Consider the following 23,452-nt stretch of genomic DNA (forward strand, 5'->3'; position numbering starts at 1 on the left):
TTCCCTCTCTCCGAGCTGTACCATTCCTTTTTATGTTCTTTTATGATTTTCTGGTCTGTGTTATCTCAACAGTTTGTTTATGTTTAGGCTGAAATATTTTCACATCAAAATTCCTCAATCTGATCTTGATCTGATGTTTTTTTCAGTTGTTAATTAGCGTTGCAGGTGCTTGATTGCATTAACAAACACTCAAGATGCAGTCTTTGTTGGCTGTACATAATAAGCTACGGAATCATGTTACTCAACCCATTATTGTGATATGCCTACTAACAGCATCAGTGAATTTGGCCAAACTTTTCTTTCTAGGCTGCTATTTGCATGAATTTGCTTAATTTTCCTGTTCTGGGATGAGGATCGTGCCTCGTAGCACCAGGCAACCTCACATTCATCACGTGCAGAACTAAGCTTGATTTGCTTTGATTTTTTTGTTTTTTTCAGTGCGGAGCAGATTGAGGGATATAGTGGGAGCATCTACCAACTGGAGGTACAGTGTACATTAAATTTACTTTATTTGTGAAATGCAGAGAGAACTCGGGGTTGAGGTAGTGATGTTAGCTTGCTGACTGGGGAAGAAAAAAAGATCCAGCTGAAAACTAATGCAAACAAGGTTTCTGAGTTATTACTTTGTGGATCACAAACTTCTTAGGTTTCTCTGGCAGAAGATCTTTATCACCAAAGGAACGAAATGCGTGATCTCGATGCTTCCAAGAATCTCACATTAGCTTTGTATCTGATGGAAGTTTAAGAGCTAGAGTCTAACTGAAGATGTTATGTTGCTGTTACCTCTTGATTCATCTGTTGGTGGATTACCTGCATGGTGGATTTGTCCTGCACTGGATTCAGAGGCAGCTGAGCTGGTTCAACATGAAGCAGGCTGCATTATGGGTGGCCTGGTAGCACCCATGTCACTTCGGAAAATTGTCAGCATGGGGTCTGTGTCTCCTTAGTCAGGAGCATCTTGGGCATTTTTTTTTCTCCGCTGTAACTTAATTTTGGATTAATTTACGTACAGTTTAAATCATTGATGTTTTGGCTTTATGCTGGTTTCCTTCCTCCCCTTCCATTACATTCAATAAGCCAGACTATAATCCTCTACTGTTAACTATTCTGAATAAGTCAGTATAGCAGTCTGGGGAAATTACATGTTGCCCTTTGGTTGGTCTCATATTTATTGTATTGATTGTTGATTTTCTTATGGCTGTGTTTGCTGAGCTCTTATTTCACACTGTGCACTGATGGGGAAAGGGAGAGGCTTGTCAGAGTGGAGTGTCTGATGCGTCCAGGCCTTCTGATTAGGTTTGTCTAAACAGATTATAGGCACGCTAAAGAAAATGCCTGAATCTGGGAAGCTGATTTGTGCATAGTAATATTAGTATGTAAGTGTGAGGGGGCTTGAAATTTTTGGTAGGTCAGCTGAAAAGGGCTCTAGAAATTGATTTTTTTTTAAAAAAAACCTTTCCTGCAGCCCAGAATGGCTGTGGAGGAAGTACGCCGTATGGAAATACCATCTGAGGATTGAGTTTTGAGAGGGCTCTGGTCAAGTCTTGTCTTCCATACGTTTCTTTTTCCCCACTGTCCCCACCATGTAGAGAGAGCAGACTGAAGCCAGGATCACCACAGCAGTGGTTTTTTTAGATAGGTATGTCTCTTGTGCTGTGTAAAATACAGCAGAAATGATTTGCAGGGTACTATATGATTCAACCACCATGAAGAAGTAAAGCCAGGGAGCCCTTAGCTGGAAGTACTTGAGAGTGACAGGCTTGATACGGGGAGGTTTGGAGGACATGGATCACGTAGCCTTTGAGATTCCATTTTTAAAATGGAGCGGCAAAGAGTTGATACACGTGGAGACTGAACAGCCAGTGCTTTAATCAAGTTAGACCACAGAATGACTAAAGAGGACAAACGTAAGAAAACAGCTTGATGGGGGTCCCAAAATGGGAACTAGGGGAGGACTGATAGGCATATGTCTGCATTGCTGGGAGAGGGAAGAGATGCATGGTGGAGGAACACCTTTGGCCATTAGTTATGCTAAAAGGAAACTTTGGTTCATGATTTCTCTTGTAAAGGCCAGTGGCATTTTGAATTAGAAAGAAATATTTTGCTTGTGTATTTATTCTGGTTTTGAACTTAAAGTGTAATTAAAACTTCTAATGTGTTTATTGTGAATTACAGTCTAGGTAGAGTTGTAGCCGTTTGAGAAACAAATAATGTCATTTCTGAGAGTGTTTAGGGCAGGCATTAGTTAATATTTGGATTAAGTATTGTTACTGTATGACTGGTACTGCAGTGTGTAACCAGTACTTGTATGTTGAAAAATGTTATTACCTTGAGCCCAACGTTTCCATATAATGAAGAGTACATTCTGAAGCCGAAGTCAAGAAGGGTTCTGCTGCTGACCTCAGAGGAGCCAGGATGAGACTGGTGAAAACAGAACATAGCTGAATTTTTAGTTTGGTTTCTGTGTGTTTGTAGATAAATTTCTGATTTACTCTCTGATTAATTTCTCTTGAACCTTTCACTGAAAGATGTTGGAAAAAAAATCTTTTAAAATGCATAAAGGTGCATTATCTTGGACATTGCGTCTTTCCTTACTCATCTAGTATATATTCTATTTTGATGCAGTGGCATAACTTCAAACATTAATCCTCTGGAGGAGTTGTTATCTTTCTATTTTCTCTGAACTCTGCAGTAGTCATGTTGCCTAGATGAGGTAAACCATACCTCATATTTAAAACAAACAAACAACTAACTGAAATTTTCTGCTAGACTTTTGCTCTCTTTGATAATGGGTTACGCATATTTCCCCCAAAATTATTAAACAGAGGAGAGGGAATATAAATGTGTTGAACCATGACTGCTTTGTACCTCTCCTCTCCCAAAAATAAAACTCAAGCCAAGAAAGCCTTCATCTTAAATGGCTAATGCCCATAATTCATCCGAAGTCAAAACTTAAATTTTCTTTTTGGTGAAGAGGTTCTTTCTGTTGTTTTCTTTCTTTCTTTCTTTTTTTTTTTTTTAATTGGTTTTGTTAAACACAACAGCACTTGTATCTCAGCAATGCCGCATGCAATACTGGATGAATGGCACATATCCACAAATTTAAAATTAAGTTTGGTTGCTTAGTGTTTTATGCCTTGTCTTGCTCTATGAAATGGATTCATAGTTTTGCATACTCTTTGTCTTTATACTGAAACTGCTGCATGTTTAACCCTTAGGTTTTTAATGCTTTGTTATTGATTTTAGGGATGTTACAAAATAGTTGCTTTGTTCAGTCAGGTTGCGCTTTTCAGGAGAGGAAACTTCGCAGGAACAAGTAAGAGCAAACCTTTGGCAGGGTTGTTCGGTCTTGGAGATATTTGTGGGAGGAACCAACATGGTAGATCAGGAAAAAAAAGTGACAATAAGTTGGCCCTTACTCCCTTGTGAGAGTTGCAACCCCTCTGACTTGGTGGTGCTGGAAAAGCAGCTCTGAAGGGGTAGTGCTCCCTTTTCTGTTTTGTTTCTTTCCATAATTTTCCTGTATAGTCATAAGACAACCAGGTAGGAAGAGAGGGGGGAAATAGATTCATCTTCCCTTTCTTTTAGTTTGCTGATCTAGTGTATGCTGCATGAACTGATGCTGTAAAGGGAGAAATCACCTGTGGATGATAGCAAGTCCTAGCAGATTAGTTCTCTCTGTTGTCATTGCTAACCAGCACCATACATCCGTTTTCCTTCTTGGGAGAGATCGTAAGTATATAGTCAGTCCTTTAAAATTGGCACTGCAGAAAGAGTTGTGATATAAGTAGCTATGGAAGACACGAATATGCACAAAACCTCATATGTTAAATTATGTCTGATTTGTTCTTTTCAAGGGGAACCATTTTGGTAGCATTCAGAATTAGATAAATGTTGTTCATCTCTTTAGTGCAAAGTATGTGCTTGCCACACGTACACAAAACTGTTTAAAACTTTTCTGCAGTAGCCTTGCTTAGATTGCGTGCATTTAACTTTCTTTTCAAGGCACGCTTACTGTGTCTTGCTGTTTTTACTGCTTTTTTATTTTCATTTTGATGATCTTCAGTGTGACATCTTTTAGCTGGGGTTGCAGTTCTGTTGTCATGCTCCAGACATAGTGGTTTTTTTTTTTCCTTCCCAGGGATCATGTGCAAGCAATGCAAGAAAGAAAAGCTCTCCATACTTTACTGGCAAAACGGCAGGAAGATCTCCCTCCTAGGAGAATGAAAGATAGCTACTTGGAAGTTATTCTGCCTCTAGGAAGTCAACCTGAAATAAGAGAAAAGTATCTGAATGTACACAACAGTGTAAGGTAACAAAGCACATACAGGAAAGTGTTAACTTTCATTTACTGTGAATGCTGGTAGTTAATTATCACCCTCCACTGTATCTTACAGGTTTGGAAGGATACTTGAAGATCTTGACAGTTTAGGAGGTATGTATCTATGCTCTTGTAAAGTATGCACAAGTAATGCAGACAAAGTGAGTTTGAGTACTGTTGAGTGCTGTTTGGTATAATACAGTGTGACCTCAGAGAGGGAATCACATCAATACAGTATCTCGAAGGGGAAGGAAAAAAAGAAAAGATACTGATGCTGAAAGAGAAAAAAGGGTGATAAAGAACAGACAGAAGCAGAATTGCTCAGCTTCAGCTTCTTGCCTCTGCCAATTTTGTAAAGGACCAGCTACAAGAATAATTTACTGAGAAACGATCCTAGGTTATGAATCTGCATTGAGTGTTAAATCAGAGAAAATTTGCCGAGAGTACTACTTCAAATTAAAACATACGATTTTTCTCTTAAAATAACCTCCACAAAACAACACACAAAACCCAACAGATAGTAAGTGGCAAATATTTTGATCTTCTCCTTGGGGAGAAGAGCATGTAGGGGGAAAGGACGGAATGTATCCATTGAGAACAAATGAAAAACACTTGGTATAAATTCTTGGGTTCTGTCTCCGAATTGATGTTAAGAGTAAAAACAACTCAGTTATTTCTTGAGTTAGATTTCTTAATTTTTTTCATGATTTGCATTTATTCATGATCTTTACAAGTTCAAGATCTTTGACTTTTGTTTTGCAGATAAACTAGTTGCTAGGTTGTTAATAAAACTTGGAGATGCTTGTCTCTTAAAGTGTCACCAGGTGACCTCCTCCTTCATCAAAGTTCTGTAGCTGATTGGGAGTGTTTTGATGGAGGTTTTTGACAAAGAATAATTAAGGGGAAGTTCTGAGTAGAACAGGTATTTTGGCAGAAAAGAAAAACATTCTATGGGTCCAGACAAATAAAATTGAGGAAGGCAGAGAAACAAGTGAATGCATGTCACCTGTCTATCAAGGAGACACAAAATAGCTAGATGATTTATATTTCTTTCTGGGATGTGGAAGATAGTGGCTTCAGTACCTGTCCTGAATGAGAAAAGGAGACTTGAAACTATTGGCTACCCTCCATTGGTAGATGAGGTGAGCCTATTTTTCATTCTGTGCCATGCTTATTTTCCCTGGAAATCTGTGAAGATCTTGGGTTTTTCCTATCTTTGTCTTGTTTGTAGTCATACAGGGCTTTAGTCAGCTCCACTGGGGATGTATTGTTTTGGGTTAATTGAGATTCTGTCCCAATTACACAATATTCAGGACGTGGGTCAGCAGTTTTCACAGGAAAATGTACCGTTTCATCCTGCCTCCAGTGATGCATAAAGGTCTGATTGACTTCTAGTATTTTGTCTTTGACAATAGGATTCTGATAAATCCCATTCAGACTCTTGCTAATCGTATCGATGTCATGACTTGATAGGCATAACCGTTTTTGGAATTGTGACTTTAGGAATTTTAAGGGAAAAAAGTCTTAGATTACCTGGAAGTACAGAGATATTCTTTCTCTCTTATCTCATTAAGTACAGACTTTTGATTATGGAAGTCTGTGTTGAGTGAAAATCATCTGAGTACTAGAAAAAAGGTCTTTGCAGCCTCGTGTTACTCTGGAGTCTGTTTACTTGAATGTGCTCTTCTGAGCAGAGCTAATTAATTTAAATAGTGGTTTGGCTAGTAGTAATTACAGTGTGATAAATACCTCTGACTATGCTTTTATGCCTGTAAGGCACAGTTTATCTAATCTGTACCTCTTTAAAGAATTGGTGTTTGAAAATAAGTCCCCAGATAGCATGTGTCCTTGGACAACCTGCATGAAATCAAAACAGGAGGCAGAAAGGATCTGAGACGGTGGGATGCAGGGGTAAAGGGAATAGATTAAGTGGTATTCAAAGTAGAGAAGCAATGGGTTGATTTAAAGTCCAGCCCAGAAGGCCAATCGCATCCTGGGTTGCATCAAAAGAACCGTGGCCAGCAGATCCAGAGAGGTGATTCTCCCCCTCTACTCTGCTCTCGTGAGACCCCCGCCCCCGGAGTACTGTGTCCAGCTCTGGAACCCTCAGCACAAGAAGGACATGGACCTGTTGGAGCGGGTTCAGAGGAGGGACACGAAGATGATCCAAGGGCTGGAGCACCTCTCCTTATGAAGAATGCTGGAAGAGCTGGGGTTGTTCAGCCTGGAGAAGAGAAGGCTCCGAGGAGACCTTATAGCAGCCCTGCAGCACCTGAAGGGGGCCTACAGGAAAGCTGTGGAGGGGCTGTTTGCAAGGGCGTGTAGCGATAGGACGAGGGGCAATGGTTATAAACTGGAGCAAGGTAGGTTTAGATTAGACATTAAGATGAAGTTCTTTACAATGAGGGTGGTGAGACACTGGAACAGGTTGCCCAGAGAAGTGGTGGAGGCCCCATCCCTGGAGACATTCAAGGCCAGGCTTGATGAGGCGCTGAGCAACATGATCTAGTTGAAGATGTCCCTGCTTACTGCAGGGGGTTGGACTAGATGGCCTTTAAAGGTTCCTTCCAACCCAACACGTTCTATGATTCTATGAAAGTGCTCAGCTAAATTTCTCTTTGTGGTAAGTAAACATGCTTATAGCTGAGATAGCTGTCCAGTCACTGTTTTCTTTATAGGAATCCTATGAGTTACATACATGAAAATGTGGAATTTGTGTGCACTCCTACAATAGGATACTTTAGTTTTGTAGTTACTTCTCATGCTTCACAAAGATGGCTTTGATCTGCTCCACTAATTTTTTTGTTAAACTATAGGACAACTGAGAGCTGACTCCCACTTTTCATGTCTCCACAGTTCTAATTTGCTACACTCACACCAAGCAGGAAATGCAGCCAAGGTCTCCATTATCAATAGTTACAGCTCTGGTGGATAAAATCAGTAAGTGGAAATTTGATCAGTAGAAATGGTTTCATCTGTTTGTCTTACTCTTTCAGCAGTTACTGCCTTCCCATGGTTGTTATGGAGGATATCTGCTTCCCTCTCCTGTTTAGTTCACTTCATCTTGTTTTGGCTTTAAACTGTGATTACTGTGGCTTTTGTTGAAGGGGGAAGGGAAGAGGCTTTTGTAGATGCTTTTCAGCATTTTGCATTTCCATTCATTGCAAAATACTACTTTCATGCTTCCTGCACTTCTGCGTTTGGTTTTATTTTGTCATGTGAGTTTCTCAGCTTCATTATTGGACAGTGTTTGTTCTGGTGGAGCTGGACCTTGCTTATGTCACATGTTCTACTAAACACCTCTGTGGCTCTGCCATCCATCTGCCACTTGTGTGCCTGCCTCCTCCTTCTCCTGTTCTGGCTTTAGAAGTCTGATAAGGTAGAAACTGCAGGCTGGCAGTGTTGTCTGTTGCAACAGCTGTCTTTTGTGGTTGTCTTTGTGTGTGTTGCCACTTACAGAACAGAAAAAGGTCTTAGAGAATCCAGTCTTTCTAATATTAGATGTCTCCAGTAACCTCTAATGTTTGTCTTGCAGATTTGTGCAAGAAGATTATATATCCAGACTGTGACATCAAATTCACAGGCAATGTTTCTTGGGTTGGAAGGACCTCAATGGAAGTGAAGATGCACATGCTGCAGGTTAGTTCCTGTGGCAGTCATGAGGTGCTTCAGGTGAATTCTGGATGGTGACATTATCAGTCTAAATTATATTCTCTAGAATAACTGGTTTTGAAGGGCTTGGAATTGCGCTAGTGTTTCAAGACCAAGATGACTTCCAGTAGTGTAGCTGCAGCAAGATCCTCTGTTGCTCATCTTTCTGCCAAGTCCAGCATTTTGTAATTAAACCGGAACACGGTACTCCTACAGAAAAAAATAGGTGTCTGTGTTCTGTATTTTCTTAAAGAAGTTTCTCCCTGCTTTTGAAAAACTTTATTTTTCTTTTTATCTATGCATTTTATAGTTTTATAATTTTTAATATTGGTATTCAGATTCAGGATTAAATTTTCTCTCTTGTGTTCATCTTATCTGCTATGTGTAATAATTATTGTAATGAGTTATTAAATACTAAATAATAGAAAATAAATTAAGTGAAGGGTGTAACCAGGCTACGCTGTGCAGGAAGCAGAAGGAATATTAATAATTCAATTTAAAATTCCTTAGTGTTTGTATTGAATATTTAATGTCAGTTGATTTAGTTAATTGAAACATTAATTCAGTAATTTAATTATTTAGAGTAACAAAGGTATGCTATAAGTGCCTAAGTGGTATTAGTAGCTATAATTCAGATAGGTAAATATTTTTTGATTCGGTTTGTGTCCTTAAGTAAGGTCTCTGATGTAGAAGATAATGTTACACCTTTGTTGTCTGAACTCCTCCTGGTGCTGGCTTTAGCAGCAATTTAGTTTTGACAACAAATTGGTGTTTTGGAGTTTCTCAGAATAAAGGGTAAGTGGGTCCTTTTACAATGCCTGTGTCAGTTTCCTCTCGCCCCCCAGCTGAAACTGGTAGTTAATAAGCATTCCATGCTTACTGTTTACATTGCAGAGTTCCTGAAACTAGAGTTTGAGTTTGTGTTATTTCCTTCTTTGACCAATTGTGAGAGATCTTACAAGGGATGACAGAAAGTGGAAGAAAGCAACCTTAACAGTGTGATTGCATAGTCAATGTCAACTGAATAGCTTGCTAAGCACATTTTACAGTTTTAGAGTTTAAAAATATAACTGTTTCCTGTCTCTCTTAGCTACATGATGGTGATTACAGCCCTGTGTTAGATGCAACCTTTGTCATGGTGGCCCGGGATCCAGAAAATAAAAGGTAATTTGTAGGACAGGAAAATAGTCTTCAGACTCCTGCTGTGGTAAAAATAGTGAACATGTCAGCTTCCTATGTATGTGTAGAAACCATACAGTGTAGGTGATAAATAAGTCACATAGTCGTCGTTTTCTGCTGGCAGGTGTTACTTTCTTGGAGCAAGCTTCAGAGCATTGATTTCAGCGGTCAAATGATACTGGGAATTACTGTTAGTCTTGGGTTCTAACCCTTTTCTTTAAGAGATTTTCCCTGTGTTTGACTGGCCTGATGAACATGGAGGTGAATGAGTTGGCTAAAAACCCACCTGCATGCTACAGTAGTTGTTAGAATTAATTGCTTTCTTGCCCTAAAAAAAATTAAAAGGTTGAGTCTCAATGGTTAAATAGCCTTTGAATGAATAGTACCATTAATTCCCTAATAGACACGTGATAGGTGTCATCCAAATAACTCAGCCTAAAACTTGGTTAAGAAAGTGACATGGAACTGATAAGTATTTTCAGAGAACTAAAACAAAATTAAGTTTCTTATTTTTTTGATTTCACTCTCTCTGTACTTCCTTAGTCATTAAACCAACAGGCTGCTCAGTTTCAGTTTTGGTTTATATGACTCCAGCCCTAGAAAAAAACATTTGTATGTCTTACATCTTTCTTGTATAACCTGCAAAAGTAATAAACAATATTATATTATAAATCATATATATATGATTATATTATATATATATACAATATGATTATATTACAAGTAGTTATTAGGTTCATTTCCTTCAGATCTATGATATTTTTTAGAACCCATTAACATACCGTACATTAAAAAAAAGCACTTGTATTTATGGTTCTCATTTTAAGGACTTACTTTGCAAAAGAACTACGTCAAATCTGTTGTAATTATACACTGGCAGATTGAGGACAAGCCTGTATGGACTTGTGCAGATAGATACAAACTTCAGTGGCTGTTCTTCAAGCCAGCTGGCCACAAGCTAGCTGTGTTTTGGGAAGCATTGTGTCCATATAAGCACAGTATTTATTCTATGTGATGTAAAAATGTTATAGAGAGGTACAGGGTATGTTAGGTTGGTTAAAGTGCCACAGAAACATGGTTGTGTGGCTTTTGGATCATAACAAACTCGCATCTCAGCAGCTCGGGGCTTGGGCAGGAGACCTGATGTAGATGTGTCCTGGGCTGAGGAGAGGGAGAATGAACTCTGCAGTGCAGGAGCTGGTGTGTCTCCAAAATTCAGAGCTTTAGCAAACCAGGAAAGAGCAGTTTGTTCCAAGTGAAAGGTACTCTCTCCGTGCCTCTTGTAAAGGCTTGGGATAGAGGTGAACTGTTCAGCAAAAATAATAATTGGAAAAATAATAATTGGAAATTATGGGGAAGAATGGCTCTTGAAAATTAAGCATTTGCCTTGCCTTGTGAAAAGAAATAATTGTGTTACATAATTAGGTTAGAGTAAACTTACTTGTGCAGTAAAATAAACATACAAATTTGTACTTGAGGGCCTCATATCATCTGTGATAAGTAGTACATGTGGTAAACAGCTTTTGGCTGTTGATAAGGGTGTCATGGGAACGTGTAGATTATAAGAACACTTGCTAGCTATGGCACTGTGCTCTTTCTATTCCAGGAGGAATGATACTGTTCAAGTTTTATGTATCTCTTTTAGACTATCCAAGATCATCACATCTTCATTTGCTGAGTTTCTAAGCAGCTTTCTGCTTGAATAATCTTCATTATAAACTATGGGTACAGTTTTAACTCTTTAAGAAGCATAGATGCATTCCTTACTCTTTCTCAATTATACTGGATAGTGGTTGGATCACTTAATTGCCTCTTCAGAGTCAAAGCTAATATGATGCTCTCTTGGCAGCTGCCACATAACCCGAAGTGTATGTCTTTTCATCTTGTAATGTGTATGTAAGCAAACATGGAAGACATGTTATAATGTATTCACAGGACAAATTCTTACAATGTTTGTAACTTAAAAAAAAATTCCTGTCTGTAGGCCAGCATTTGTTAATCCACTCGTTCCTGAGACCCCTGAGGAAGAAGAAATCTTCAAGCAAGGGGAATGTATGTCGTACTTCCTGGTAGTATGCGCATCTGCCTCAGGTTCAACTTAGTAGCTGGAAGGAAGTAGACTTCAGAAGTTCTGCTTAGAAATGCTCCTAATTTTTTTAAAATCAGATTTTTATTCTGTCTCGTGTCAGTAGTGTAAGAGAGTTTAAAAGCCTGCTATATCACATTCTTGGAAATGCTTTGGCTAAACTGACACGCAAGGGTACTTCTGATGTGCTCTGCACCCCTCCGTGACTTCTCCATTTCCAAGATGCTTGCTCCACTTCAGATCTGAGCGCGGCACACAGGCTTTCCTAACGCTCTGGCTGATTGATTGCCCCCATAGTGGGTCTGCTGGGTGCATCACAGCTCCTTCCCCATCTGGGCGCCCATGTTCTTTTTTGGAAAGAAACTGAGAAAAAGAAAGGGGGAGAGCAGGGGAAGGAGTGTGTATCTCCATCTTTTTTTGTTTCAAGCTGGAATTTTAAAGCAGAGAATTAGAGAAACATTAAAGACTGAATAAACTGAACAGGAGGTATTTTAAACTAAAATTTCAATCATTGTGGCATATGGTAATGAATTCTATCATAAATTTACATCTTTGTACCATTGGCAAAACCTGAAGAAGATTGCTTGTTCTGTAGGGTTTCTTGTTTGATACGTTTTTGTGTACTTTGAGGGGAGTACTTAAGTTTTCTGTAGGAGAGGTGGTTGGATGGGTATCACAGTGTATGTATAAAAGATCCTCATCACATTGGTGAGGTAACAGTGAACTTCTGCTTTATTTTTTCTTTCATGCAGTCAGTTCTAAAAGCCAAATTTCTCTTTGAATCTATGGAGCTCTGAAGTTACAGCTTTTAACTTACGGGGGGGGGAAAGAAAAAAGGAAAGAGACAGCTGATTCTAGGTTAAAATCTCCAGAGCCAAGCCAAATGTTTTTTTTTTCCTTTGAACTCAAATATGAATATTTTTTTTTAATGTTTAGTGAACAAGCTGAAGAGGATTGATTTCAGTACTGCCTCCTTACTGAAAATGGCTCCCACTGCAGAAGAAAGAAACATTGTTCATGACATATTCCTTAATACATTGGACACAAGGCAAGAAGGGGAGGGGGGAGGAGTACTGAAGTCTTAAGAGAGGGAAGAGTAGCGGGCCTTTTGAGTGGTTGCTTGTAAGAGGGTAGTCTGGAATAAATGCATGCTTTTTCTTTTCCCATTTTGCGATTTAAACTCTGGGCCATTTTATTTGAAACACAGGTACAAAATGTAATACGGTGTCTACACCTCTTAAAAGAGTCTTCTGTCATTCAAGAGCGTTAGGTGTGGTAAAAGTGACAGAGTTAGTACAAAGAGCTTTTGAGCAAGCTGTTATGAATAATCTTGAGGAAAAAGGTTAATGATGTTTAGCCAAATAAGGGAATGGTTTTGCAGCCATGTGACTTGCACAGTCTAAGAGTTTTCTGCCATGATATCTTGAAAAAAAACCTGTGAGGGCAGGGATTGGCCATATTTTGACCACGTATTCTTGCAGTTTGTTTTAAATATAATATCTGACAACATTATTTGAGGGAGACTAGTGTTGGTGTACTTCCCTTATACTTGAGATTCGTGCGAAATTTTCCAGTGCCGCTGGTGATAGAACAATGACATTAGTGCAATGTTGGATTTGAGGATAATGTATAATTTCTTGAACTTACTAACATTACATAATTGTTGTTTTCAAAGCTGTTTACCAAAGTGAGACATACCTTCCCTTAAAATTAGCAGATTTACTTTGTACATCTTCTGTCTGGATTTAAAAACCTCAGACTGTCTGGATGTTTGATGTTGAATTACTCTGTTAACTCATTGTGTGCTTTTAATTCATCTAATGACTTAAAAACCAAAGTAAGGCTTTTCTGGCAAAGTGTGTGCTTTGTGGTTGTGATTTATCTTTTCTTTCATGTACCTTTCTTGAGTTTTTTCATTCACATAAGCTTGAACATTAGCAGAAGTTTTTGAAAGATTAGGAGTGTAGGCTTATTGCAGTAACAAATCGAAGTATCACTTTAGATAAGGCTTCAAGGTCAGTTAGAACGGCTTTTAGTCATAGCATTTCTGGTTTTTGGTGGTTTTTTTTGTTTGTTTGTTTGGATTTTCTTTGTAGTGTTTGTCTGTATTTGCTATTTGTGCATTTTTGACTTGCGGAATTCTGTTAATGTAGGCTATAAAGTTTATTGTCTCTTCCAAAGGACAGTAAGTTTCCGGAGTCGTAAATTACCACCCAATTCGGTGTGGATGGAAGATGCAAAGCTAAAAGGTCTACAGATTTGCCATCCTCAGGTATCTTGAAAAATATTAATGAATTACAGAAACAGTTATCCATTATTTTGTTTTGGTTCTGCAGTCTTTGCAATGTATTTAGATCTTAGTTTCTTTCACCATTTTTCTATTATCTGTATGGATTGCCACTGCAAAACAGAAGATTTTTAATTACCTTGTTTTCTTACTAGACTATTCATTTTGTGCAAAGAAATTCCTTTGCAAAGTGTTTAAGTTGGGCTTCTGGTTCTTGATGAATTTTGAGTTTTTATCTTATGTTGTCAAATGAGTCAGATGAGCTCCTATTAAGTAAAGTTGCCTCAGCCATTTGAACTTTTGCACATATATTTCAGTAGTGCTTTTTATGCATTCAGATGCTGGGAGTGCCGTTAAACACTGTGAACTGAAGTGCAGACTTCAATACCATGCTTTGAAAAGAATATATGTAACATAGCAGCTTGATTTTTGTTTCTACATACAGGAACGGAACATCTTCAACAGGATCTTTGGGGGTTTTCTCATGAGAAAAGCATTTGAACTAGGATGGGCAACTGCTTGCAGCTATGGGTGAGTTGTAGACCTATCATACTTATATAATCCAGAGCCCTGTGCACATATACATAGGTTGGGAAGCCAGGCTAACCAACCTAATGACTATCTGAGCAGAAAAGACCTAGGTGTCTAGTAGAATCTTGCACTATTAGAACAGAGCATTGTTTTACTTAGAGCATCTGTTACATTTACAAAGAGATAAGCATCTTGCTCCTTGGAGCTTGGTTTTTAAGCATTACATGTCAAGATAGAAAATACATCCTTTTTCTGTTCTCTTTTATCTTACCAATCTATTGAGATTGACTTTTGAAGATATGTTTTCTTTCTAACCATGTAAAATAGATGTTCGGTCAAATAAATATTGCATATCTTCATTCTGTACTCAATAGGAATGGTTTCTGACCACCTTCTTGTAACTGCTTATGCTTAGAAAGTGTGACTGAGGTCATCACCCAGCAAAGATCTATGTATAAGTTTAATGGAGCACACATAGCCTGATAGAAAGTGAAGTGTTTTATATCAGTGCTTGGAAAACTGAGGCCTAAGCAATGATGGCATGAAGACTGCCTAGCAAGTGTAAGTCATAAGATAGAATAATGATGCAATAATGTGTCCTTAGAGAGTGTGTATTTTTATGTGTGTGAAAGGTTTCCTCCAGTTATTTTTGTCATGGGTGATGACATAATTCTTTAGCGCTTCCTGTGGCCTGTGTTTAAGAGAGATCTATTTTCTAGTAACCCTTCATTAAAATGCTGGCAATGAAATATTTTAAATTTCTCCAAATACCTTTGTTATTCTTGAGAAGAAATTTCTCTTTTTTCTTGCTCCAGGGGTTCCAGACCTTTTATTGTGTCTGTTGACGATATCATGTTTCAGAGGCCAGTTGAGGTTGGATCCTTATTACTGCTCTCTGGACAGGTAAGAGTTGATTTCTTTTTGAAAAGGAGAAAAACTTATCTTTGCTGTAGTCACTGTTAATTGCTGATGATGAGCAGTGCATTATGAGAGTGTATGACTTTTCTTGTTAAACAGTGCAATGAAGTCTGTTACAGTTTTTCAATGCCAGTGATGAATTATGACCTATAACTCTTATCTTGACTACGTAGGTCTGTTACACAGAAAAAAACTACATCCAGGTTCGAGTACACAGTGAGGTTTATGATGCAGATACCAGGGAGCACCACACAACCAATATCTTCCATTTTACGTTTATATCAGAAAATGAGGTCCCACGGGTTGTCCCCAAAACTTACGGAGGCAAGTATCCAATTAATGCGTTGTCATCATAACTCTGTAGACTAGATGGCTTGCTTTCTATTGGAACATTGGTTGTTTTAATAGGCGAACTATTGGCATTTGAATAATTTAGCAGGATTTCATGGCAAACCACATCTATTTTATGCTTTGATGACAGTGTAGCTTGCTTGTAATCTTACCATTCTGTGTATTTGCCCAGCCTTGATACTAAGTTACTAATGTGGTTCTCTCTTTTCTCCACCTTATTTCAGAGTCCATGCTGTATTTAGATGGGAAGCGACACTTTGCTGCAACCATGAAAGAAATCTGACACACACTGAATGCTGCATCAGCAGTGTAGCAGCATGCTGTCCTGGAGAGAGTTGTCACTAGAGATGGCTAACAGCCAGGTGCTTGCAATACTTAAAAAAAAAAAAAAAAAAAAAAAAAAAAAAAAACCAAACCCAAAAAAACCCCCACCAAACCAAACCCCACAACAAAACGTACCTTTTTAGTGCTATTTATGTATTTGCATATATTTGGATTTTTATTCTCTGCTACTAGGATTTGTTGAAATCTACTTTTACATGCCAATGCTAGGCAAAAAGGCTGAAAAAAATACCATCTTAAGCTTTAAATAGCTTCTCTTCGTCTGCTTTGAGAGATCTCATTACGACCTTTGCTGTCCTGTCACCATCTGCCTTCTTTCCCTTGGTTGATCTTCTTTGTGTTTCCCTGATAAGGGATAGAGGTTCTATCAGAAAAATAGGTGCAATAAGTAGATGCACACAAACGAAGCCGTTTGACCTACGTTCTTGTGTAAATTAGGTTTAGGGTGGGTTTTTTTGTTTTTTGTTATTTTTTTAACAAGGACACATGCATCTGGGCAGCAGCATAAACTCAGAAGTTACTAGTGTGTGCGCAATATAAAGCAGGTGTTTCCCATCAGCTGGGATTTTACAAGGTTGTTACAGCTTCTGTTTTGGATGGTTTCATGTTCCCTTGGGAGGAAACTGATTTTTACAATGAAATGAGATGGCCAGATGGTCTCTTCTGGCATTCTGTTTGCATGCAGCCAGTCCTTGCCAGCTTCTTGTAACTTTGGCATTTTTTTGGCATATAACTGTGAGTGAGTTCCTTAGTGAATTATTTTTCATGGCTTGTAGAGTAGAGATCTGATTGGTGAGACTGGATGGGACTGGGAAATGGCATTGTAGAGCAGAACTTTTTGGTTTGTTAGGAATTGGGAGCTGAAAAGGTAAAATACTTCTCAAATGGTAATGGTTATGTTTGATTTGGAGTTAGGGGTCCAGAGAATCTGTGTGGGGCAGCTCCCAATTCAGCTGCTGAATGCTGGGAGGATTTTTATCATACTGAGGGCTGGTACAGCTAGAGGACAACATCCTCAGGTAGACTATTTGTCCGGTTCCTTGGTAAACCATAATGAGATACGAGTATCGCACAGCTTTAAAAGTTGTCAAGTTTACCTGAAGGACAGAGTAATTCCCCAGCACAGAGGGGACACCACGATGGATGTAACTGTGGCATATAAATAACAGGAAGAAAGTACTTGATACTGAAGTGCTTCTAATGTCATGGAGAAACTTTTGATAATCTCCAATATCTGGCAGATAAAGCCCAACATCCTGAAATTAGGAAGGTGAGAGGATGGGAGGCATCAGCTTTTAGCAGTGAGGATGATTAGTCACAAGCACAAAATTGGTGTGGTTTGGTACCTTCAAATCAGGACACCCAAAGAGAAGCGGTTAGGCTCAATGGTAGGTTAAACGGATGAAACATGGTGTCTTAAAATATACAAGAGAACCTGGCGTCTCTGCTAGGTTTAAAATATTTTGGAATCAGGAAGCAGCAAGTAGAAATTATGAGAACTGGCTCAGATGCATGAAACAGGTTGATAAAATAAAGCAACGTGTTGAAATTTTCTTTTTGAGAAATTCACGGTTAGGACCAGCTTCCTTTGGTGATAGGATAGCATGACGTTTACGGCTCCAAACAGCTGATTGCTGTTCATGTGAGGAGAGGGAGCATTGCAATAACCAGCCTTTCCTTTCTAGGATTTGGCTGCCTGTGTTTCTAAGTTAGCTAGCTTTCCAGTGGAGGCACCGGGGTGTTGCCTGATCCGGATCAGATTAATGCATTGCAGTGACAGTAAGGTCTTGGTTCCTTACGTAGACTTTCTCTCTTCGGCCACACGCCACTGCTGATCCAGCTGTATGATCTTATAATCTTCTTATTTAGCGGTTAAGATACCGTGGATATGTATTGTATTTTCTGGTTTTCTCCTTTTTAAAACTTTTTGGAAGCTGAATATAGTTAACTGACCACAGAAATAAAGAACTGAAATTCTACCCCAGCTTCTTTCCCCCTCGATGAATGGGTCGCTGTTGGCTATTAAGAAAATAAGTAGGAAGGCAGGAAGTGGAGGGATCTATTTCAGAACTATGTCTTACTCCTGACTATCTCCAGGTTTTTATCGTTGACGCAGTGGTCCTACCTGGGTCGCTTTTGTATAACACTTGTAAGTTAAAGGAGTACCAAGTTCTTCCTCTACTGCCTTTTCAGCTGTATTTAAATAGGAATTCATCATAATTTTAAAATTCAGCCTTTGGGAAGGGACTGGAGAGGAGAAAAAGAGGTAACAGATTAGGGAGCAAGGCGTGACATCAAAACATCTGGACACAGTGAAGAAAATAAATCCCACAAATGAAGATGCTTAGAAGAATTAATGTGTCTTCAAAGTTCATGATAACTTAATCGTGTACCACAATCACAGCAGTTATAGAAATATATGTACAGTCATACAGAAAGTGTGTGTATATATATACATACGTAAAAGATGGAAAATATATATCGTAATAAACAGAAAGACACAGAATATGTGCTCACATATTTTTTACTCTGAGAAGATAACTCCAAATTGTCACCCTCTCTGACAATAGGCTAAATGTATCTTCAAGGGTGTTATTTATGCACATCGCTGTATAGCTTTGTGTGCAAGATAAAACTGTTCTCAGATCTCACATTCAGAATTAGAATATTTTAACATAGCAATTAATGTTGAGTTTATATTGTAGCTTAATGACCAACCTGTCACTGCTGTAAGTGACTGTTACCACAGAAGCCTAAAGGTTTTGGTATGAAATCTTTTTATTATAGAGAGCCTATCTGTGTAATTGGCTGTGGCTCCATAGTGGGAAGTAAATGTTTCTGTGCCCGTCGTGTCTTGGAATACAGTGAGGAAGTCTAGTAGCTGGATTGCCTGCCCTAACCCTCTCAGTAGTAAATGGTGATATAAAAGGAGATTTCTGTGGGACTGGCTGAGCTCAGTGCCCAAAAAAGCACTTTGTTTTAGATGTTTTTATTTTTCTGTGTTTAAAAAAAAAAAGAAAGTATTAAAATTTTACTCAAACTTATTGTAACAGCTTGTGGTAGTTCTTCAAGTACACACGATTCCTTTGCAGCCATGTCGTGGTGTACAGCATTCTGGGAAGAAGCTTGCTGGAGCTGGTGCAGTGCGGGCCTCTGAGTGAAGGTTTAGTTCAGAAACCCGCTCTATACTTTCTGCGTGCTTAAGTGGCTTTACTGCATGTTCAGTCCAGCCTTTGTCTGGTGACAGACTTATTTGATCACTGGTCCTCCTCTGAATGCATTTTTACCTAGGTGTGGGAGAGATGATTTCTTCACGGGCTGGGCACTGGCTAACTGGAAAATAAAAGGGTAAGTATTCAGCTTTCATGAAAGAGAAACCGAGGTCTCTTTTTGTGGAATGTGTAGTTGGATGATGATACCTGCATAGAAGATGTACTGGAGCACTTGCCCTGACAGCAGGGCATCCTCGTTCCTGCAGGGCTGGAGACACTTCTGGGCATTGGCTGCTCTTTACTCTTCTGTCTTCTGCTACGTAGCAGAAATGGGAGATTTCTGGAGGGAGGGGAGCATGGCTCTGGGGACTGGTGCTTGGGGCACTCAGAAAGGACTGTCGCTTCCTGCAGTAGGGACCCATCCTCCAGGCCCTCTGTGTCTTGACAGGCTGGTGAGGAGCCTATGAGGGGGTCATCTCCAGAAATAAATGCCGCTAAAAGTAAGTTTCTTCTTATTGGCATCACAAGTAGGCTAGTGCCAGGGCTCTGCACCGCAGAAGAGGCAGGGCTGGCTGCCTGGGGAGGAAGAACTTTCTCAGAGCATCTGGGGGTGGCGGGGCAGCATCTGCGGGTGTTGTTCTGTGAGGCTGGCTTGCCAGAGTACCGGGCCCAGAGGCAGCGGTGGTGTGGTTGTCACAAAAGTTCCTACGCCAGCAAGGTCCTTTCTGCTTGCAGAGGTGGCTTTCACCTGCAGACCTCACTGGTGTATAAAGCATCTCTTCAGCTGCTGAGAGAGCAATTGAGGCATGTGAGAGACTTGCCCGAATCAGCAGTGGAAGCTGAAGGCAGTTTCTTATTGCTAGTAGTTACTTGCTTTGCAGGAGCTCTTTGCTTTTTCTTTAGAAAAGATGAGTTCACGATGTCAGCTCCGTGCACCTGCGTTTCACGTGTTTCCAAGAGAGGCCCGTGAATACATCCCAGGGTTTGGGAAACAGAGTTTCGCGAGATTTAATTCTACCACTATTTCAAACTTCAGGTGAAGAGTAGTGGAAAAACAGACCACCATCATTCGTACAGTTACTGCTTTGTGAGAGACCATTGCTGATGGCACTGCCTGGTCTGTTTGAATTCATTTGAGGTTGCCGTGATGTGAATCACCAGTTTCAAACTGGTGGCCGGAAATCAGGTTCTTGGATTCAACTCTCTGCACCAATATTTGAAAGGGTTGTATTCAAGCAGTGCTAAGGATGTGCACTGCAGTGTGGACTTCAGTGAAGTTTGCTGGTGGATCTTCTTTCTTTCAGAGGATGATGTTACTTTTATTTGTTTAAAAAAAAAAAAAAAATCGGATTTTCATTCTGGTCCCGCTTGTGCTAATCTGAAAACTTTGTTTTTACAGCTGTGCGTAAGACCTTTCCAACTAAGGCCATGGCAATCCCTAATCCAAATAGTAGGCAGGGATTCGTGATGTGCAGGTGGAAGAGGAGTGGGTTTCTGTACTGCCTCAGCATTTATTATCACTAAGGGGTCAGAATCAACTTCAGCTGTTTAATTGAAACTACCTATATTTTATCTTTGTCAACTGCAGACCATATGTGTTGCTTAGTTTCCCAGAAGTTGTCCTTCAGCTCAGACATATTTTATATGTGCTTAATAGAAGAGGCATATTTAGAGACCAGAACTAGAAGGTTGATTGCAGAAATCTGTTAATTGTAACAGAAGGGCAAAGCAAACCTTTAAACTCCTTTGCCTGCTGGATAATCCTGTCTGAGATACTGGCACTACTAGAGTCCGATTTTGAAATTAATTTTTTCTTGATGGTTTTGCTGGAAGATCTCAAACCCACCACACGCTGATCATATAATACAAAGAATTAGCCATGTGCACCTCTGAAATAGCTATCGCAGCATCGTCCTTAAAGTTGCGTTATCAATTCATTACTATTTCACTGCACTTATCAGGTGTGTATATAGTACGTGTGTGAAGGTCCAAGAGCATGATTCTTCCACAAAACGTCAGTTTGGAATAGGGCCTTATCCTTTGAAGAGGTTTACTTGCTCTGTTCATGTATAGTTTCTAGTCCTGCTTTCTGTTGTTCCTTCCTTGACTTCTCCCTGCAGCTGGGGGAACAGCCACCCGAGGAAGCTCTGTACTGCCTGGAGCTGCTCATCAGGCTGTTATGGGCTGTTATGTGACGGAAGGTAGCACAAAAATCAGCTGATGCCATTAAATGGTGCATGTTATCCCAGGGTATGCTGAAAGGAAGTTCTCAATAGTCGAGCAAGAGGAAGGCAGTAGCTTTAGTAGGTAGCGATAAGGCAGATCCTCAGCTTGGCCTTTGTCTTGCGTGTCTGCAAATCCTTGTGATCACAGACTTCAGTGTTTCACCCTCCCTACCGCATTTCCAGTGTTGTTATTCTATTGAGGGATCTGATCTTCTGTCCTTCAGTTTCCCTTTTTCCTGGAGGCAGCGTGTAACTGAGAATCTGCCTTTGTTTCTGCCTCTCCCCCTTTCCCTAAGTCCCACTTCTCTCCCCCAAATACCAGCACTTTTGCATTTTTGTTTCCCAGTCTTTTCCTTCCTGAACTTCCCTCCCAGCATATCCAAATCTCTGTAAAACCCCATTCTCTCTTGCCGTAGAAATAATCTTTCATTTCAACTATGTAATGTGACATAGCAACTCGGGTCTTTGCTTAAGGACTATTTCCCTCGGACTTTTTATTCCTATTGAACTGCTAAAAAAATAAATAATTCCTTAGCCCATTCCCTGCCACATGCATGTAGAGGGCTGGGGCCTTCACATTTGGCAGAGTTACAGTGCTGTGGACCTAAATCCACACTGTTCAAAGCGTGCAGATAGGCCTCGGTTTTCTTCAGTCAGTAAGTGTTCCTCCTGTTTTCTTTTCTTGGCTCAGGATTTGTACAGCTTTCGACATCTGCTTTTGTTTGATGTGTGTGCTACAGCAATACCACCTGTGGTTTTGTTGCTTTAACTTGCTACTTGCCTGGCTCCGCAAGGAACGGTGGGCTGGATGGAGCGTGTTCAGCATGCAGGTCGTAACTCATCTCTGGCTTTATCGCACCTCCTCTGCTGGCTTAGTATCAGAGGTTTTTGCTGTTGGGGCGAGTGTTAGGTGTGAGAGTGAGCTGGCCAGAGAGGCTGAAGAAGAGGGCACACGCGCTATTTCTAAGGCAGACAGGAGCGTTAGGTTTGTTTTGTGCCTTGGGCTGTTTCTGGATATCCATGTAATAGCTGGGCCTCTGTTTGTCACGCTGCAGTTCCTTGGAGTTATTTGAACGTTCTCGCTGTTGATGTTTTTGGTGTTCCAGAGTTGATAAAGGCTGTAAACAAAACCCTGAGTAAAATTCAAGCAGATGATTTACAGCCTAGCAGTGTGAGAAACAGCCTCTCTACCTGCTGCCCTCTGGTCACATGGGCTGGAGCAGCGCATTACCAGCCTCTGGCATTTGGCGTTGGTCCCGCTGTGCCTCTGTTCCCCTCTGGATGGGATCAGCTCTTCCTTTCTCCACTCCTTGAAGGGACCAGGGCGATTGCACTTGGTGGAGTTCTGCTTGCTCTGGCTATGGTTCCCTCTGTCCCAGGCACGTGCTTAGGTGTTCTTCGCATCAGAGCTGAAGCAAAAGTCAAGCAGCCGCCTCTCTTTTCTGTCTGCAGTGACTAATCCGGAGAGCTGCTCAATATTCACCGACCTCTAGAAAATCAGGTAACTTTACAGTGAGGATGCAACTGCTGGTCTCGTTCTGCAGCACTGTACTGTACTGGAGTGTCTGTGCACAGGGAAGGGAATTGTATGGCCTGGTGGGGGAAGGGGAAATGAGCTCTCACAAGTGAGGGATCCAACCAAGAGTAATAACATAGCTGTGCTGGACTGGAGCAGGGAGGAAGCCGCCTCTGGGGCCTTTCCAAGGATGACCCTGGTGAAGGGCTGACACTGACTACAGGCGCTATTCTTCCAGTTGCACAAACTCTAGAACACCACGTTAAAAAGAGGGAGAGGCAGGAAGGAGCAAGAGAAGATATTCCTATGAAAGAGATCTCCAGTGCTCACAAGTACAAAGTATGTCTTATGTGGAGATGTTCTTTTCCCTTGACAGAAGAAATTCACGTACATGAGCCACCAGAGTTTCTGATGGTCACTGGACGTGTCAATACTTGGGCTCTTGGGAAAGACTACAATTACTCCCTTCAAACTAGGAGTCACAGTTAATAAGTAGAGTAGCACAGGACACTAACCACTATGTACATATATTAACAGTGTGGGGCCATGGAAAAATTCAGACCCTGTGAAATGGAATCAATCTTATCAGCACATACACTACAAATACGAGCATGGAAAAAACTACCGGTTCAGCTCTTGAACCCCATGAACTGACATAGCTGTCTTTTTTTCAGTGAAGTTGTACCGATTTATGTAGCATAGGATATGTTCTTAGTAGTTTAAAAATGTTTTCCAGCTTTGGACAGACTGGAAATTTAATTCAGCAGCTGTAACTTCTTTCTGGCTTTTGGGTTAGGTGCTATTGCCTCCAGACTACAGACTAATGTACCGTA

General features: G+C 40.2%; 1 protein-coding gene across 15 annotated transcripts in view; it reads left to right on the forward strand.

The window, feature by feature from the left end:
- ACOT9 (acyl-CoA thioesterase 9) overlaps positions 1-23,452 on the forward strand; it is a 39,377-nt gene that overhangs the window by 13,862 nt on the left and 2,063 nt on the right. For 7 of the 15 annotated variants that reach the window (XM_074604750.1, XM_074604789.1, XM_074604836.1 and 4 more), the window contains 13 exons: positions 439-484; positions 4,142-4,312; positions 4,398-4,435; positions 7,178-7,261; positions 7,857-7,960; positions 9,063-9,136; positions 11,136-11,203; positions 12,174-12,285; positions 13,419-13,509; positions 13,970-14,055; positions 14,871-14,958; positions 15,147-15,297; positions 15,549-18,718. In XM_074604750.1, the coding sequence (XP_074460851.1) occupies positions 439-484; positions 4,142-4,312; positions 4,398-4,435; positions 7,178-7,261; positions 7,857-7,960; positions 9,063-9,136; positions 11,136-11,203; positions 12,174-12,285; positions 13,419-13,509; positions 13,970-14,055; positions 14,871-14,958; positions 15,147-15,297; positions 15,549-15,607 (1,172 nt within the window). In that variant the 3' untranslated portion in view covers positions 15,608-18,718. Of the gene's footprint in view, positions 1-438; positions 485-646; positions 932-3,588; positions 3,733-4,141; positions 4,313-4,397; positions 4,436-7,177; positions 7,262-7,856; positions 7,961-9,062; positions 9,137-11,135; positions 11,204-12,173; positions 12,286-13,418; positions 13,510-13,969; positions 14,056-14,870; positions 14,959-15,146; positions 15,298-15,548; positions 18,719-18,957; positions 19,015-22,555; positions 22,605-23,452 lie in introns of those variants that run through there. The other 8 variants (XR_012589592.1, XR_012589570.1, XM_074604825.1 and 5 more) reach the window with 6 other exon arrangements.

Source organism: Larus michahellis, chromosome 1 (assembly GCF_964199755.1).
Source record: "Larus michahellis chromosome 1, bLarMic1.1, whole genome shotgun sequence".
Classification (NCBI taxonomy): domain Eukaryota; kingdom Metazoa; phylum Chordata; class Aves; order Charadriiformes; family Laridae; genus Larus; species Larus michahellis.